The sequence below is a fragment of the Taudactylus pleione genome, unplaced genomic scaffold (genome assembly GCF_031769625.1).
Source record: "Taudactylus pleione unplaced genomic scaffold, aTauple2 ptg000113l, whole genome shotgun sequence".
NCBI classification, from domain to species: domain Eukaryota; kingdom Metazoa; phylum Chordata; class Amphibia; order Anura; family Myobatrachidae; genus Taudactylus; species Taudactylus pleione.
Window position 1 is genome coordinate 5473106 of NW_028284515.1, and position 18549 is coordinate 5491654.

Sequence of the window (18549 nt, forward strand, 5' to 3'; positions counted from 1 at the left end):
ATGCTTCCGATCGCATGAACTAGTTCACGCATACGCATGCACAGATTGCAAACATCGGCAAGCTGTGTGCGTACACAGCCTAGCGAGAGGGTCTGGATCGGGCCCTAAGATCGGTTTGAGAGTACTCATAGGTCCTATTTTTGCATTAGATCTTTGCTATAGCTGAATTGGTTCCAGTTTTTAAAATTAAGTGAAAAATTATATTATTCAATTATTTTCTCCATTTGATGTACCTTACTAGCCTAGGCTGCTTTACTTAACAGAATCAACTTAGTTTTGCTTTTCTAACAACTACCCTCTTTCACCAATAACAAGAATTAGTTTTATTTGTGATAACGTAGCTGGTAGTCACGTTTGAGACACATAACACATTCATATCTCCTCACTAACGCTGGGACATCCTTAGACCACATCCACGCCTCCTCCCAGCATACAGAGAGTATTTAGAGGACTGAGTAACGCAGTTAGCACCTCCTGTTCCTTTGTTCGGCACTCTCTCTGTCCCACCACAACCAATTTCCCGCCGGTTGGGCTTGTTTTGTTCAGTACGTCCTCGGCTTTTGTTGGGAGTTAGCACTGAAAAATTAGTTCTTCTCGGAGACGGTGTACTAACAACCCTGATGTTTTTTGTTATATTTGTGGCAAATATAGTGTTGCAAAAGAAAGAAAAAATATAACTGTATTCGTAAAAAACAAGCGTATCAGGGTTATTTTGGATGTCACATAAGCCAGCAAGATACTGTACGATTTTAGTGCCTCACAAAGTTTGTAAAATCTGCGTGGAATCACTCTGCAATTGAACTAATGGTGATCGAAAAGGACTAGGGGGGAGATTTAATAAAGGTTGGAGAGAGATAAAATTGGAGGTAAATAGCACCAACCAATCAGCTCCTAACTGTCATTTTTCAAACTCAGCATGTAGAGTGACAGTTAGGAGTTGATTGGTTGGTGCTAATTACCTCCAATTTTATCTCCAAGCTTTAGTAAATCTCCCCCTTCACATACCTATGATGTGGTGTGAGTCAAAAGATCACTTGAGTGACTACTATTTTTGTGCTGTAAATGTGATGGGTATGAATCGATTTAAGAAACGCAAATGGTGGCCGATTACTATTGGAGTCTGCGGAGGGACTGCCCGCAACAAGAATACAAAAGAAAATCCTGCAAAAACCGGTTCTCATAGCTTCCTAACACTTATGTATGTAATTATCCTGTGTCTTTTTATAACATTTTACAAATCAAATTTAATCAGAATAAAAAATATATATTTTTTTACTCATTTTAACACTGTTTAATTTAATTTTTCATATATATTAAAGACATATGCATATCTCAAAAACTATAGCCAATTGAAAAACAAGCATGGCATATTCATGATCAGGAGCACAAAATTAACTGAAATCGACTCTTAAATCCCGGGCAACAGATTGACTGTTCCCCAGTGTAATCTATTATGTTTTGGATAGTACAATATAGTGTGTTGCATTCAGATACAGGCAAAGCTAAACAAAGTTTTGTGTATGCTATGGGGCCAGTGGTGGTTCTAGAGGTGGGCAAACAGGGCTAACAGGGTTAACGAATTCCCCTTCACAACGGTGCCCTCCCTGGCAAACGTCCTCCCCTCCCTGCCAAATGGCGCCCCACAGACAAACGGTGCTTTCCCCCCTGTGCAGCATATGATGCGATCCAGTAATTATTATTTTCTTTGTCTATTTTTTTTCCAGCCATGGCCACGCCGCAATCTGGCCACGTCTCCTAAGCTCAGGGTGCCAAAGGAAACTTTTGCCCTGAGCTCCACAAAGTCTAGAACCGGCCCTGGATGGAGCACCAAAGATTGTATGCCTACAATCTTATGTGGCTTTAATTTGTTTCTGTATGCAACATAAGAAAACATATGGACCATGAGAAAACACTGTTGACATTCTTAATAGTCAAGTGAACTCACAAATTGCTTCTTGCCTCTAGTAGAACACATATGTACAATCCCCACAACAATTCTGTAGCATTTGGAAACAGGACACATTGGTTGGAGAAGAATCATGTTAAGATGGATCTATCTCCTAAAGGTGCATACACACGGGGCGATGTGCACCCTGAACGAACATCGCCTCGTGTGTCCCCAGCAGAGGTGTGTTCAATGTCGTTATCAGCACTGAGCACACACACTGAACAAAATCAAGAACGATTTCGTTCAGTGCCGGGTTCCCTCCCTCATCCCCAAACATGTCCAACCTGACAATATCGTCAGGTTGGACAGGAAGCTCGGACGATGAACAAAAACTACAAACTGCAAATGGGAGCGCGCTTTTGTAGTTTTCGTTCATCGTTTTGGGGCAAATACCGAACGATTTTTTGAACGATTTGTCGTTAACAGCAAATCGTTCAAAAAATCGTCCCTTGTGTACGCACCTTAACACAGTGGACACAGCCATTTTGCAGGCCCAACCAACATGCACGAGAAAACATCCTATCCATTCAGAATTTCATATTGCTTCTGCTCACAAAATAAATGCCTCCATTGTATGTAAAGTGTGAGTACAAATTGATATCCAAACTGGCTAATTTTACTAGACCACTTGCATCATAAGCGAGATGTTTCCTGTGTACAGCAGCCAATTAATACATTTGAGAATGAAAGAAAATGTAAAGATCGGTTGACAAACTAGTGCTGGTTTGTTGCTTGCTGCTTTTAAACTGCACATATATACGATTTAATCAAAGCTGACTATAGGTTCCCTAATATAAAGGTAAGTTCAGCAGCCCAATGTCTTACCTTGCCTATTCTTTTACCTTCCACAGCCAAAGCCTTCATTTTGGAAAAATAGTGATAAAATGCCACTACGTATGTGATAATGGATTTCTCATCGGGATTTTCAGTACAGACATCTGCAAAATATGTTGAAAGTGAGTTGTGTGTGCATAAGAATTATAACGGAATGTACAGTAGGATTGTTAGCCCCTAATGAGACACATGAGAAGTACTGGCATCTACACAAGGGAAGGCTCAGTTGGCACACAGATTATTTATTGGCACTGACTTATTTATAGGTATGTTCAGGAAATAGCCTTGGGACAGTGGTGGGTGCATGGGTGGTGAATGTGGCTAAAGCATGAATATTTTTGTAAAAGACAAAAGTTGAGTAAGAATGGTAGTGGTGAGTTATACACAGCATATTCATCAACTTTCCCTTAGGGTTGAATGCAGTTTTAATTGTCAACCTACATTTAACAGCTGTGATCATTGGCAGTAATAGGGTATTTCCATTGCTTAACATAACAAATATATTCTAGAATAGGCTCATTTGCCCTATTGAGTCTCCACCTACACTAGAGCTATAATATACTGTATTTAAAAAGATGCCTTTGGTAGTAACTAGTTCTTCAGATGTTAAAAAGGAAACGATTAAAAAGATTTATTTTATATCAAGTTATTTGGGTAAATAAATAAATTAAATAAAATAGTGACCCTACAGGCACATAGAGTATTACAGGTATAGTCTACCATTCTTAACATAAATTCCATGCATTTTATAGAAGAGGGGAGTAAAACGTATGGTCAGAAGCCGCTCTGCTCAGTAATACTTATTTATCGGATATATGGTTGACCTTTACATTATGCAGTAGCCAGAATATATAATATATAATATTGCCAAAGTAAGTTTTTTTAACTAGAAATATTTAACCCCCTAACACAGAATGTTAAGTCCTACACAAGTAATACAATTATGATGGGAGTACAGTATCTGAGAACTGTACAGCTAGGTATAGCTTGACACATGCAACATGCCACAATGATCCACTGTATAGTGAACATACTCGTATTACTATGAATTAGAATAAATTGGTACAGTTGCCAACTGTCTCTAATTTCCAGGAAATGTCCAGCACCAGGTTTTCAAGATTTGTTCATGGAAATGTTTAGGAGAAAAAGACCCAGTATTGATCAACTGCTCCCTAACAAGGGGTATATTTATGAAGCGGCGGCTTTTGCAAGCCGCTAGTTCCTGCCAAGTTCGACCTCAATATTTAAAGCGGCAATAATATTAACTGCAAAGCCCAGCGTGTCTTGCATTTATTATTAGTGCCGCTTTAAATTTTGAGGTCAAAGCCACCACTTCATAAACATATGTACTCTTAAGATTCTTCTTTTCCTGCATGATGGATTCACATCAATTTTTGGATTTAAAATGCAAAAAGTTGCATTATAATCAGCCTCAGCATAATGGCAAAGTAATGATTATAGGGCTCTAATGTCACCTGTGACTCTGTCACCTGTAATGAGCTCTGATGCTTCGGCTCAGCAGCAAAATGACCTAAATTTGGTAAGCATACATTAGAATGTAAAACATGAGGAAATATAACCTTACAAAATCTAATGTAGAGATTATAGGTATATACATGCCCTGAGCAAACACACATAATACATTGAGGGGTATTCAATATGAAACATAAACTTCGCTGTCGAAGTTTACGTTTCATAAATATCGGAGCTTTTACCTGCGTTAAAGTATCGGGCGCGCGCCCGCTTATCCCCGTATTCAATATGAAATTAACGAAAACGGGAGCCTGCAAAGTGGGATTTGCGTAAAGTTATGAAATTTTCCTTAAAAAAATTGTAGGACCCCCCTAAAGTTGTAAAAACATGGGGGATCACTATGGGTACCCCCGTTTTAGCCTTTAAATGAAAGTCGGGGATTTAAATAGCCGCAGCAGGTGTTTTTTTCCCGACATTGAAGAAGTGTTGCAGAAGAGCACATAGGTTATTTTTTTCGTTTTTTTAAGTGGTCCCATCAAATTTGGGGTACATGAAAATGGGTACTAGCATATTTTGATGTCCCTAAAGTCAGTTTTTAAAAATTCTGCATTTGTGCACCTGCCGCTATAATTCTATTCTAGAAAACACCTGCCGCATACATGCAGAATAGCCCTGAACCTATTTCCCTATTGTTAAACACTTTTTTCCCATTTTTTTTTTTCACCCCAATTTTTAAATTAATTTTTTGGGGTATCCCTATTTTTTTTTAAAACTTTTTTTGACACAGTTCTTTTTTAAATGTCATTCCCAGGGGTACAGGCTATTTTTTTTAAGCCGGCACCCCTAAACCCCAATCCTGCCCTTTTTTTAACACCTATTCAATGGTGAAAAGTTATCCCCGTTTTTTATCAAAGACTTTTCGAACCTGCGAAAAGTCTTTGGAATTGAATACGGTGTAAAAGTAAAACCTGCGATAATGACGTCATACCTCCGATATTAACGCTAAAACTATGTTTTCGCTCCCATATTGAATACCCCTACTTGTTTTCAACAAAACTTATTTATAAAGCATTTTGTTCCGTTATGCGATCAAATTGAAAAATCTTATTGTTACTTACCCTCTGGATCAAGAAGCTGAGTTATACCAAGCTGCCTATTCGCCACATTAAATGCATGCTCTAGGTTATACTTTGCGTTGGATTTCTTCAGTTCTTCAAAGTTTATCAGATCAGGCCTGAGAGTAAAACATTGGTTATTACAAGCTGTAATACACTCTGCAAGGCACTAGATTACATGGTGCCCAATGTAAACCTGCCATGTACTGAGATATTATTTGTAGTTTTTGATAACCTAGGGAACTAACCAAACATGGAAGGTCTTGGCATAGGCGATGCATACCACTTTTTATTGCATACTGCACTGTAGTCATTTATGTCTAGGAAAGCTTTTACAATAGCACTTTCAGGCTAACAATAGACTCTAGTTAAAGGACAAATATATCTCTGAGCTACAGTACATCAAGCATTACAAAAGGCTCCTCTATATTCTTCTGACGCTATTTATCATGTACACAGTTGCAAAAAAAATAGCTAAAATCAAAATATGAAGGTAGGAAACCTTTTCTAGCTTTTGATTTCAACTTTGCGTTTACATTAAATGATATGTATACATTAATAATAAAGACTACAATTATCCTAATTACTGTATAAAAGTCATGGATTGGTTGGGATTAGGGGCTTCATTCAGAGGCGGCCGTACGGTCTACGACCGCACGGCCGCCTTGATGTTTGTCCAGTGCGCATGCGCACGAGGGAGCCGGCTCCTTTTGGGCATGCGTGAGACCCGCTACGACCGACAGCGCCGGTCGTAGCGGGTCTCTTTCCAAAGGGGGCGAGCTGTCGATGTTGATTGACAGCTTGCCCCGTTTGGAAGGTGGGCCAGGGGGGGTGGCAGCCCAAACGGAGGCGTTCCTATGGGAACCCCTACCGTTTGGGGGAGGCCCCACTGACATCACATGTCAGTGGAGAGCTTCCGGCTCTGACAGAGCCAGAAGCTCTCCGGGGCTTACGACAAGTGAGACCCTACCCTAGGGTATCGTCGTAAGCCCCAATGGTCGCGATGGTCAATGACCATCGCGACCATCACTGGAGCGGTCGTTAGAGCTGTGGGTGTAAACCCACAGCCTAACGACCGCAACAGAGGCGGGCGGTCAGGATGCAACTGGCCGCCCAGTTTCTGAGCAACCGCTTGCATCCTCCGACCGCCTCTGAATGAGGCCCTAGGTGTTTAATTAAAAATGACCAGCAAATGCCTTATGTATTGACAAATAGATGTGCCCTCATACATCTATCCTATTTGCACCAAATAGCGTGAGACACATGGCTGGACATAAACGCAGTGGCACTGCCACTTGTTTACTTTTTCCTAAATTTAGCCTCTTGTTCGCATGGTAGCTGTATACAAAGTTGCTTATAGTGTACTAGGCATTAGGATTAGTGCTTTAGTTGCACAGTAATTGGTACAAAGTTGCAGATTATGCACAATGATGGGTAGCGCAATGCATGGCTCATACGTACCGGACCTCCGTCATTTGCGGTTTTACGCAGACAAGCATCTGAGTCGCACACGGCAGCTGCATGCAGTACCAGCTCCAGTGTCCAGGGTACCCATGTATTATCAATTTTTCGCATTAGCGATGTGACTAAGAAGCATATATTGTGAGAAAGTCTGTGGCAAGACACGTGGTGCGGCTAAGTCTGTTGCACGCTAAATGGAGCTATTTGGCACAATTTGAGGATAGGTGTATGTGGTCACAGCTGTATCTAAACATAATGCATTCTGTTATATATATAGCTTTACAAGTAACTGGGTGTCAGATGTGGCTCCTAACCAGAATAATGGCCTCTTCTTTCTTATCTTTCTTGTGATTCTAGTGCCACAGAGTGAAATTAGGAAGCTAACTAAAGAGTGGCCACATTTCCTGTTTGGAGTGCCACATGTAACAGAAGGAGGCCCACCTCAGTGCCACCTGAGGCAGGGGCATATTTATCATGGGTGCAGGGTGTGCGGGGCACATGGGCCCCTGGGTCCAGGAAGGGCCCCGCACCGCACACCCTGCACCCATATTATACTTACCTCTCCGGAGTCCCACGTCGGCGCCGGTGTCTGCGCTGTAAAACGGCTGTAAAATGGCCGCCACACCCATTTTCCTGTCGTTTGCACATGCACAGTACAAGGAAAATGGCCGCTGCAGCGATTTTCCCGGTGACCTGCGCATGCGCTATAGACTCTGGGCACACTCTAGTGCGCTGCCGGCCGCCGGACGGAGGCTGCACACCGGCCCCCTCCCATTACTGATCAATAGGCAAGCTTAAATCTAAACCTATGTCACGGGTCATGTAACAAACAGCGGACCTCTAATTTGATTATTACAGTTAGGTAGAAGGGGCTTAAATTATACAATTGAATCTTCATTGTCACCTAAATGTCATACCTGTGTTTGTGGATGAGAGCATTGAAAGCTAACCCGTCCTTCCAGCTGGAAGTGAAATTGGTGATATTGACATTGGGATACCTAAAAATGAAATATATATTTGTTATTAAACAGCAAATATTCACTCAAGGAATAGAAATGCAAACGGAAAATTACACCTTGAAGTAATTTATATAATAATTGTTCCCAAACTCGATCCTCAGGACCCCAATCAGTTCCAATTTCCCAGGTCACCTAGCTGGGCACAGGTGTATGACCAGGGGCGTAACTAAGTATTTGAAGACCGCATAGCAAAAGTTTGGAAGTGACCCTATGTTCCACCCAATAGTGGAAAATGTATATAACAAATGTAACTTTTACAAGGAAGGTGGGTCTCCCTCAGCCCTGGGCCCAAGAGCAGCTGCACCCCATGCACCTATGGTAGTGTTTGACCAACTGTCACATTTTAAAGATCCACAGGTAACCTGAAAAAATGAACTATTTGTGGTCCTTAGGACCAAGTTTGAAAACCACTGTTAGATCATTTTCCTCCATAATCTAATTTATAACTATTCCAAGTAGGTCTTATATACACCTTGGATGAGTGCACAGAACAAGATTAGTATAGTTGAGAGACATTTTTATGGTTTTGAAAGTACTTCTTAAGCCTCAACAGCACACCCTAACCATACCGCTTAACATTTGGGTGGAGGGGAGTGGAACATTGAACATGCGTCAAAGAAAACCTGAAAAAAGGTGTGGCCTTGTGACCAGCGCGTGGCCTTGTGAAACAGGTATGTAACTGCCATTAACCTATCATAGGGGTATGACCACCCTCTCCTGCAAATCCTTCACTCCCTTGGTCTACGTGACACTGCCCTCTCCTAGCTGTCCTACTACCTATCTGACTGTTCCTTCTGTCCCCTCTCATGACTCCTCTTCCCTCACCCCCCCCCCCCAAGGTTCTGTTCTTGGACCTCTCCTATTATCCCTCTATATGTCCTCTTTGGGTGAACTCATCAAATCTTTTGACCTCCAATATCATCTCTAAGCTGATAATACTCAGATCTACCTTTCCTACCTTGACCTCTCCCCCTCTCTCCTCACCCGCATCTCCAACTGTCTCTCTGCTATCTCTTCCTGGATGTCCCAGCGCATTCTTAAACTTTAACATGCCTAAGACTGAGCTGATCATCTTCCCACCCTCCTGAATTACCTCACTTCCCCTAATATTATTATCAATTGATGGCACAACTATCTCCTTTAGCTCCAAAGTGTGCTGTCTTTTAGTTATCCTGGACTCCTCCCTCTCCTTCAAGCCTCACATTCAGCACCTATCGTAGTCCTGCGACTTCCATCTCAAAAATATTTCCAGGATTAGGCCCGTTCTCATCTTGGATGCTACTAAAACCCTCATCCACTCACTGGTCATTTCCAGATTGGACTACTGTAACCTCCACCTATCAGGCCTCCCTGACTCCCAACCTTTCTCCACTCCAATCTGTCCTCAATGCTGCTGCTCAGCTCATCTTCCTCTCCAAACGTTCTACTTCTACACTGGCTCCCCATCCCCTTCAGAACCCAATTCAAGGTTCTTACACTCACCTACAAAGCTCTCACCCAATCCTATTTACACCTCTGACCTTCTCTCCCTTCACACTTCTGCCCGTCCACTTCGCTCAACAAATGTTTGCTGTCTCTCCTGCCAACTGATTACTTCCACCCACTCCCACCTCCAAGATTTTGCCCGTGCTGCTCCCTACCTTTGGCACTCTCTCCCTCTCTCTATCAGACTCTACACATCTCTGCAAATCTTCAAACGGGCTCTCAAGATCCACTACTTCATCAAGGCTCTCATCCTAACCAACTACTACAGTACATGCTTTTTCCTCCCTGTCTACCCCAACTGTGTCACACCTGTTTGTCTGCCACTCCGCTTTAGAATGTAAGCTCTCATGAGCAGGGCCCTCTCCCCTCATGTGCTTTCCCTTATACTTTCTTCTACTCCTTACTTCCCACAAGGGCACCTAACACTTGATTGCTAACTCTCTGCTGCTTACTTTGAGTGTTATGATCGCTAATGCAGCAATGTGTACAAACCATGTCCTTGTCCTGTATTGTATTGTACTGTAAGTCACTAGTTTCTTGTTCACTTATTTGTCTATGTACTGTGTAAGGTGCTGCGGAACATTTCTGGTGCCATATAAATAAAGGAGGATGATAATAATAATGATATTTACTAAAGTGTGGGTTTACAAAAGTTGAGATGTTGCTCATAGCAACCAATCAGATTCTACTTATCAGTTATCTAATACCTTCTAGGAAATGTTAGATAGAATCTGATTGGTTGCTATAGGCAACATCTCCACTTTTGTAAACCCACACTTTAGTAAATATACCCCATAGTCTTTGAAATAACAGATAGAAGCTAATTGGATGCTTTGGGCAACTTCTCCCCCTTATCGCTCTCCAAGGACTGACACATCTACACTTTAGCATTTTTGTAATAAAAAAATTAAATGACTGTTAGTTAATGTATGTGTACTGATTATAATTCATCACTAGTTCGAAATATGTTGGTGTAAACCACTGCTTGATGGATAGAGCACAATACAGGGATGTAGTCGGCATCTCGGTGGTCAGGATGCCGGTGGTTAGAATACTGGCACCGGAATCCCAACAGCCGTTGGAATCCCAGCTCTGGTATCCCAACTGCTGACATCCCGACGGTATTAGGGGTGGGTTTAGGGTCAGGGCTAGGCACTAGCGAAAGGGTTAGGCTGTGGGGGGGGAGTATTAGGGTTAGGTTGCAGGGGGAGATGAGGGTTTAAGGTTTAGGTGCAGGAGGGTTAGGGTTAGGCTGCGGGAAAGGTGGGTTAGGGTTAGGGGAAGGATTAGGGTGAGGATACTAACCTAATTCTGTTGGGATTCCGACTTTTGGGATGCCGCTATCTGTATTCTATTCTGTACCCAACCCACAGTACAGAGGGCCTGATTCACTATGGATCTCAATACTGCATACGCACGCAGTTCAGCTACGATAGCAAGTCAAACCACTGTGATCGCAATGCAAACTCAGCACTACATAAGGACTCGCACTCTACCATACACACTTGCAGAATATTTAGCAGAATAGTGAAACCATCTATACAATTTAGTACCATCGGAACCATACGCACACTTGCACAAGCCCTGACCTTACTGAGCTATTGGTAACAGCCATGCACGCTATGAGGCCTCAGGCTACATAGGCTGTCGCAGTGGATAATTTATGCACGCCCCTGCAACGATGTGGAAACGCACTGGCACGCCTGCATTTGCCCGACCACCCTCCATCACCACCCACAAACGGCACTTCCTGTCAACCACTCTGCGATGGGTCTGCATAGCCTCTGCGATTGCAGACCCGATCGCAATGGCCGGCTCGCGCACTGCACTGCGATGCATGCGCAGAATGCACCAATCGGCCGATTGCGTGCGTATTAGCAACTGCAATCCTTGCTGAATCAGGCCCAGAGTCGGGTATATAGTTATATGCCATGCAGCTGTCAATGCCATTTAGTAGTAAAGATGTTGAGTAGATAAGTGAACTGTAATTAGCTTGGATAATTTCCCCTGAATATGACATCATACTGCCTAGTGATGATGCTGCATGCACACTATAATTATACTCACCCAACCGTCTTCATCTGACACCATAGTAGCAAAGCATCCTTAGCAGAGTGGGTTTCCCTATCTGTTGTCTCCAAAATAATGTCTTGTAGCTATATTGAAATTAAAAAAATATATAAGTCTTACTATGCAGTCTACAGCTCTATGCATTGTACTGTACAGTTGTTGTCACTCTCTCCCTCTCTGCATCATTACACTATATTATGGGTTTCACTTATCAAAGCTTGCTCATAATTCTGTACAATACCCTTTTAAAAGTTCCACTCAAAGCTAAAATACAAGTGTATCCTATATGAAACATTCTATAATTCCCAATTACATGAAAAGCTTACATTGTAAGTAACCTCTTGTTCAGTACAAGTCAATAGCCTACGTAATTAGCCCATAGAGATCAGAATGGCTCCCTTCAGCTTTGCTCCCCAGTTTCGCACATAGGCATTTTGGTAAGTATAAAAGAAAATAGCTTTCCCTTAAACACAAATGGTATCTATGTGTAAGCGGACCTGTGGGTATGCAGTTAGGGCGTGTAAGCGGATCTGTGGGTATGCAGTGAGGGCGTGTAAGCGGACCTGTGGGTATGCAGTTAGGGCGTGTAAGCGGATCTGTGGGTATGCAGTGAGGGCGTGTAAGTGGACCTGTGGGTATGCAGTGAGGGCGTGTAAGCGGACCTGTGGGTATGCAGTGAGGGCGTGTAAGCGGAACTGTGGGTATGTGGTGAGGGCGTGTAAGCGGACCTGTGGGTATGCAGTGAGGGCGTGTAAGCGGAACTATGGGTATGCAGTTCAGGGCGTGTAAGCGGACCTGTGGGTTTGCAGTGAGGGCGTGCAAGCGGACCTGTGGGTATGCAGTGAGGGCGTGTAAGCGGCCATGTGGGTATGCAGTGAGGGCGTGTAAGCGGACCTGTGGGTATGCAGTGAGGGCGTGTAAGCGGACCTGTGGGTATGCAGTGAGGGCGTGTAAGCGGACCTGTGGGTATGCAGTGAGGGCGTGTAAGCGGACCTGTGGGTATGCAGTGAGGGTGTGTAAGCGGACCTGTGGGTGTGCAGTGAGGGCGTGTAAGCGGACATGTGGGTATGCAGTGAGGGCGTGTAAGCGGACCTGTGGGTATGCAGTGAGGGCATGTAAGCGGCCCTGTGGGTATGCAGTTAGGGCGTGTAAGCGGACCTGTGGGTATGCAGTTAGGGCAGGTAAGCGGACCTGCGGGTATGCAGTGAGGGCGTGTAAGCGGACCTGTGGGTATGCAGTGAGGGCGTGTAAGCGGACCTGTGGGTATGCAGTGAGGGCGTGTAAGCGGACCTGTGGGTATGCAGTGAGGGCGTGTAAGCGGACCTGTGGGTATGCAGTGAGGGCGTGTAAGCGGACCTGTGGGTATGCAGTTCAGGGCGTGTAAGCGGACCTGTGGGTATGCAGTTCAGGGCGTGTAAGCGGACCTGTGGGTATGCAGTGAGGGCGTGTAAGCGGACCTGTGGGTATGCAGTGAGGGCATGTAAGCGGCCCTGTGGGTATGCAGTTAGGGCGTGTAAGCGGACCTGTGGGTATGCAGTTAGGGCAGGTAAGCGGACCTGCGGGTATGCAGTGAGGGCGTGTAAGCGGACCTGTGGGTATGCAGTGAGGGCGTGTAAGCGGACCTGTGGGTATGCAGTGAGGGCGTGTAAGCGGACCTGTGGGTATGCAGTTCAGGGCGTGTAAGCGGACCTGTGGGTATGCAGTTCAGGGCGTGTAAGCGGACCTGTGGGTATGCAGTTCAGGGCGTGTAAGCGGCCCTGTGGGTATGCAGTGAGGGCGTGTAAGCGGCCCTGTGGGTATGCAGTGAGGGCGTGTAAGCGGACCTGTGGGTATGCAGTTCAGGGCGTGTAAGCGGCCCTGTGGGTATGCAGTGAGGGCGTGTAAGCGGACCTGTGGGTATGCAGTACAGGGCGCAAGCATACATATGTCTGTTTGAGGATATATCTTTTGTACCTAGCGTAGGGTAAGTGCAAATCCGCACTTATGATGATGACTAGGAGCTAACCAACTATGCGGATATGGAGCAGGAGCACCGCAACATGTATCCAGCTCGTCATATGGGCAAATATATAAAAAAAAAATCCAAGCAGCAAAAGCCTAATATACCCCCCCAGCTCTGCCTCAGGCCTGGTATGTGTAACTAATTCAAGAAAATCAATTTGACATTTGGATTTTGTCTTCTTATAACTTCTAGCACTGGTGCCCAACACACAGGAACGGAACTGGGCTCTATGCCTCCCTGTGATGGCATGATGTCAAGCCTAGGGGGCAGGGCCGCTGGCTCCAGGAAGTAGAGCACTGCCACGGGCGTTCTCGAAGACGCTCGCTGAAGCTCCTCAGGGTGCAGGGTCCAAGGGACACTCCGGACGGCCCTGCAATAGTGCTACTGGCTGCAGGGTGCTGTTCCAGGAACCCTGCAAGCCACATGCAGGTTCTGTGGCACAGCGACGGTGCTGCCCCCAGGGCTCTGTGCCCTGTGTGACTGCACCGCTCGTACGCCCCTAGTTACAGCCCTGACAACACGTGACCTGCAAGGCCTTTCATTGCAGCCAGTTTAATAGAAAAGATTCAGGCAGGCACTGGATGCCAGGATACAAATACTATTGTCAGTTCCCTAATATTGCCAGTTATAATGTATTTAAAGAAAGATAAATAAAAAAATGTTAGCAGTACTTCCATTATCTATAACTAATAGTTACTAAAATAATAGTTCACTATAATAACACATACCTGGAAACGTAATATAATGGTCCAGATGAGACCCAGTATTAATCTGTGATTACCATTAACAATGTCATGGGGACCAATATTTTCAAGATGTACTCTTTGTTCTCTGAGAAAATGGAGGGCCTTATCTACATTTTCTAAGCAGTGTATCCTCATTCTCCCTTTAGTTCTTCGTGGCTGGAAAACAAACATGGGATATCTGCAGCACATTCCACACCAAATGACATACATCAATTGAATTTCACTGATAATAAAATATTCATTTTTGACAAATATCTGGGGCCAAATGTAATAGGGTGAGACCTCTCACATTGGTCGAGTTTTATCTTCAAAATGGGAAAACATCTGGATGAAATTTTAAATTGAGTTTTTTTAGTCTAAAAACGTGAGTTTGTATGTTCTCAGGGCCTGATTCAGAGCCGGACGCTATTTACGCTCGCTCGTTTAGAAAAAGGGGCTGGCTATTTAAATTGACCGTTCGCTCTTTGCGGTCTGTTGACGCCTCTATGTCTGAACGAGCGAACAAAACATGCGGTAGTTATTTTGAAAAAACGCCCCCTGGCCGCTCGCATCACACGTCATCTCCGCTATTTATTTGATTAATCGAGTACATCGAAAGGCCTATAAACTGCTCGCTATTCTTGTGGTTGCATTTTCCTACCGCAATCATGCGAGCAGTTCTGGCTAAGACACCCAACTGACGTGGTCGATGACGCTGCTTTGTTAATTATGCACACCCATGAAACGCCCGTTTTGACCTTTTGGCACGCCTGCGTTCGGATCTCCACTCCCTGTTTTCAAGCACCTTCCCCTGTTACCACCCACAAACGCCTCATTCTGTCACTCAAATTAGCAGGCATTCGCTATTTTGCGAGCACACGATTTTCGACCGCACTGACTGGTTCGCGCATGCGTACTAAAACCCGTACGCATGCGCAGTTGTGCGAACATCGCTCGGAGCGAACGAGCAGCCGCTTACGAGCGGCTCTGAATCAGGCCCTCAGACTCTATTACATTGGCTGAGTTTAGAAAGTGTGAGAGTTTACTGCCAAAGTCTCACATTTTCTAAACTCTCCCCCTATTACATTTGGCTCCTTTTGTCAGTTTTGAAACTAATCATGACTGATACTTCACATTATTAAATCCATAGCACTGTTATTATAATACCAAAGTGATAATATTTGTATAAAATAGTGAGCTCCGATATCATCGTTTATAATGGATGAGTTCTGATGTCATCACTTCAGAAACTTCTACATTAAATGATTAAGCATTTAATGTGTAAAAGCTCAAATTCTATATCTTTGTGCACTTCAGCAATAAACCAATTCTACATTATGACTTGTGTTATATACTGTAGTTGTAGCTTCTACAAAAAGCATATACTGTAGAATTACAATATAACACAGGTGTATTCAATTGAAAACACCGTAAAAGCACTTAATTAATCATTCAAAGTATTAGAAAATCTACCACGCATACCGATAATTAAAAAAAAAAATTCTATATGTATTCATTATACACATTAAAATAAAATAACATATTTATCAGACTGCGCAATGATCAATAGGTTTTGTTAATAATCATCCACCACTGCAGTAGATGCAAATTTGCAAACCTTCGAGTCTTCATATACTGGTATCTTGAATCCTTTAAGTGTATATAAGATACAGCCACTCAATAGGTCAGCCAATGGTAATATTGGAAAAAGGTCTTTAAAAGAGATTGGTCTCAAAGGAGGACTCCTGTAAATCCTGGCCGCTGTGTTGAATAACATGCTTATTCCACTGAAGATGTAAGTAAAGGTCAGTGTGACATGTGGAACTTATACATTAAATGGTTGATGAATGTTCCAATGCACTTATGTGATTACCCACATACAATGCACTTATGTGATTACCCACATACAGTAGGTAAATAAGCTTTGATGATATATGTGGGTTTAGCTGGGTACTAGATATTTCCACCAGTGTTTGTCCCCACGAGGAAACTTTACTGAAACCGGTTCAATTAATTCACTAATTCCACTGCTGTCGGTTCTCTCTTGAGCCCTGATGTGGAGTTATTATGTTGACAATGTCTCTCTTTCACTATGGGCCAATTGATCAATAATCACATACTTCAATGCGATCTGGGTGTGATATTACCACCCATGATCACATAGCAGTATGCGATAATAATGGCCATATGTATTAAATAGCACACCCAGGGACATGGTCTCAGAAAGGAGCCCGTCCCTGCGATGTGCTCATAGTGATGTGACCATATCAGCAGACTCGTTACTCCTCTATTGAGACTACTGACTACGCATGTGCCGGAGGAACCTCTCCCGGTAATTTTTGCAAAGTGTAGCCATAAGGCTACTGCTGCCCAACGCCATCTTCATATTGCTTAAGCTGCAGGGGTCAACCTCTGGAATGCTTTGCATTGCAGAGCTTGCTAAATCTGACAGCTTTGCAACCCCCATAGAAACCTAATGGAAGAACCACAGCAGATATTGGAGAAATGGACTCAAGCATCAGTTGTGTAATGTGATGTCCGAACAGATAATATAGATATCATGACATATCTAACACGAGCGCTACCATTTCAGAGTATACATCATGAGAACCAAAAATCAATCTTGCCACACTGCAAGCTAGTATGGCTTCTCTGTATACTCACTGGCACCTGGTGCAGAGATCACCCCATTCACAGATGCACCAATAGGTTATAAAGGAATGGGATTGATCAAATCCCGACAGCAGCTGCCCGACAGGATCAAGATCTCGACAGAGGCAGGTACGTACCCTAACCTCCCCTGTCCCCCCCCTAACCCTCCCTTAGTGGTACCTAACCCTAACCTCCCCCCCTTGTGCCTAACCCTAACCTACCCCCGGGGGTGCCTAACCCTAAACTCTCGCTGGGGATGCCTAACCCTAATCTCCTCCCTCCCCAATCCTAAACCTAACCCTGCTAGACTCCCTAATCCTAACCCTCCTCCCCACGGCTAACGCTAAGTGTGCTCCGGACTTTCCTTCTTTCGGGATGTCGTCCTCGGCGTTTGGGCAGCGGGATTATGATAGGCGTCGGTATTTCGACGCCTATTGTAACTCCCTAGCCGGCGTTCCGCTGCCTGGATTGTGTCATATGACTACATCTCGGTTATAAAGGTATGGCAAGCATACAATTGTTAGTGGACCATATGGAAATGCTTAAAAACCTAATTTCTCCATCATTAAGAGCAAAAATTGATGCAAATCCAAACCCATCAATGTGAATCAAGGACAGTGCAAAATATGTGGTGTAACATCACAAGATAACTGCTGCTCTCCGTCTGACTCTTAAATGATTCCAGCTGTGACTAGAAAACAACTGCTAAAATGACTACAATGTGTTACAAGCTTACCAGCTGCTCCCCTGAAAGCACCTCTAGTAGTTTTAACAACATTTTCCCATCTCTTAGGTCCAAGTAGAGATCCGAAATGCGGCAGCTCACAATGGCCAGATGTGAGTTCACCCATTTTGTAAACGTCTTCTTTTGCACGATTTCACGTTCATCTGAAATATAGAAGATATGTGGCAGTTTTAAGTCCTTGGAAAGTATTTCTTAATCTATATTTGGCGAATCTTGGAAAAGCTGCTGGCTTGGACAACCTGAAGCTCAATGGTTGTTGAGCAAACAGAAGTCTGCTTTACACTTCAAAACATAACAAAGATATAAAAAAGCAGAAAAGGCCGACATGCTTGTCTGAGTGTTGTAGGATTAAGGCAGGCTGCTCTGGGCCGAGGTAATGATGGTATTGGGTAGCCTGGTGGCAATAACGGACATGGCAGGATTACAGATATGACAAGGGTTGGAATAGCCAGGCTATTTAGACTGGGAGTGTTTAGCAACAGGCCTCTTTGTTGCCAGGCTGCCCTGTGAATTTAAACTCCATTAGGTTACCTTCCCGTCCCTAAAAATTACTATACTTTCATTCTACAGAGCAGCACACACTGTTGTAGTGATAAATCCCAGTAACAGCTAGCGAGACAGCTGCATGACCACTGGTGGTAATTAGTTAGGGGAAGTGATGTGCATTAAGTGTAACCCTTTCCTTCACCGTTCATGCCACTACTGCATTCTGTGGTGAGAGCGGTGCTGGCGAGGGTATTGCACTGGGCAAGCAGCTACATGGCAGGTGAGCCTGTGGCCATGGAGCATAATTTCATCCCTTGAGTGAGTGTGGTTGGGATAAAATGGAAGGTATGAAGGGGCTTCCACAAGGGCCTGTCACCTGTAATACTTTCTCTTCTGTGTCAGGTGAATTCATATCTGGAGACATGGTATCCAGGTGCAGGGCTGTGACTAGGGTGGTGCGACCAGTGCCATGGAACCGCAGGGCAGGGGGCACTGTTTAGGCCGGTCAATTTTCCTGTATATTATCATTGTCAC

At 44.0% G+C, this 18549-nt stretch overlaps 1 protein-coding gene across 2 annotated transcripts in view; it reads right to left on the reverse strand.

The window, feature by feature from the left end:
* The window catches only part of LOC148525068 (spectrin beta chain, erythrocytic-like), a 142097-nt gene that overhangs the window by 90553 nt on the left and 32995 nt on the right, over positions 1-18549 (reverse strand). For both annotated transcript variants that reach the window (XM_088471203.1, XM_088471201.1), the window contains exons 3-8: positions 17521-17672; positions 14136-14309; positions 11403-11491; positions 7749-7829; positions 5374-5489; positions 2774-2886 (exon numbers count right to left, since the gene is read on the reverse strand). In XM_088471203.1, the coding sequence (XP_088327329.1) occupies positions 2774-2886; positions 5374-5489; positions 7749-7829; positions 11403-11491; positions 14136-14309; positions 17521-17672 (725 nt within the window). The remainder of the gene's footprint in view (positions 1-2773; positions 2887-5373; positions 5490-7748; positions 7830-11402; positions 11492-14135; positions 14310-17520; positions 17673-18549) is intronic.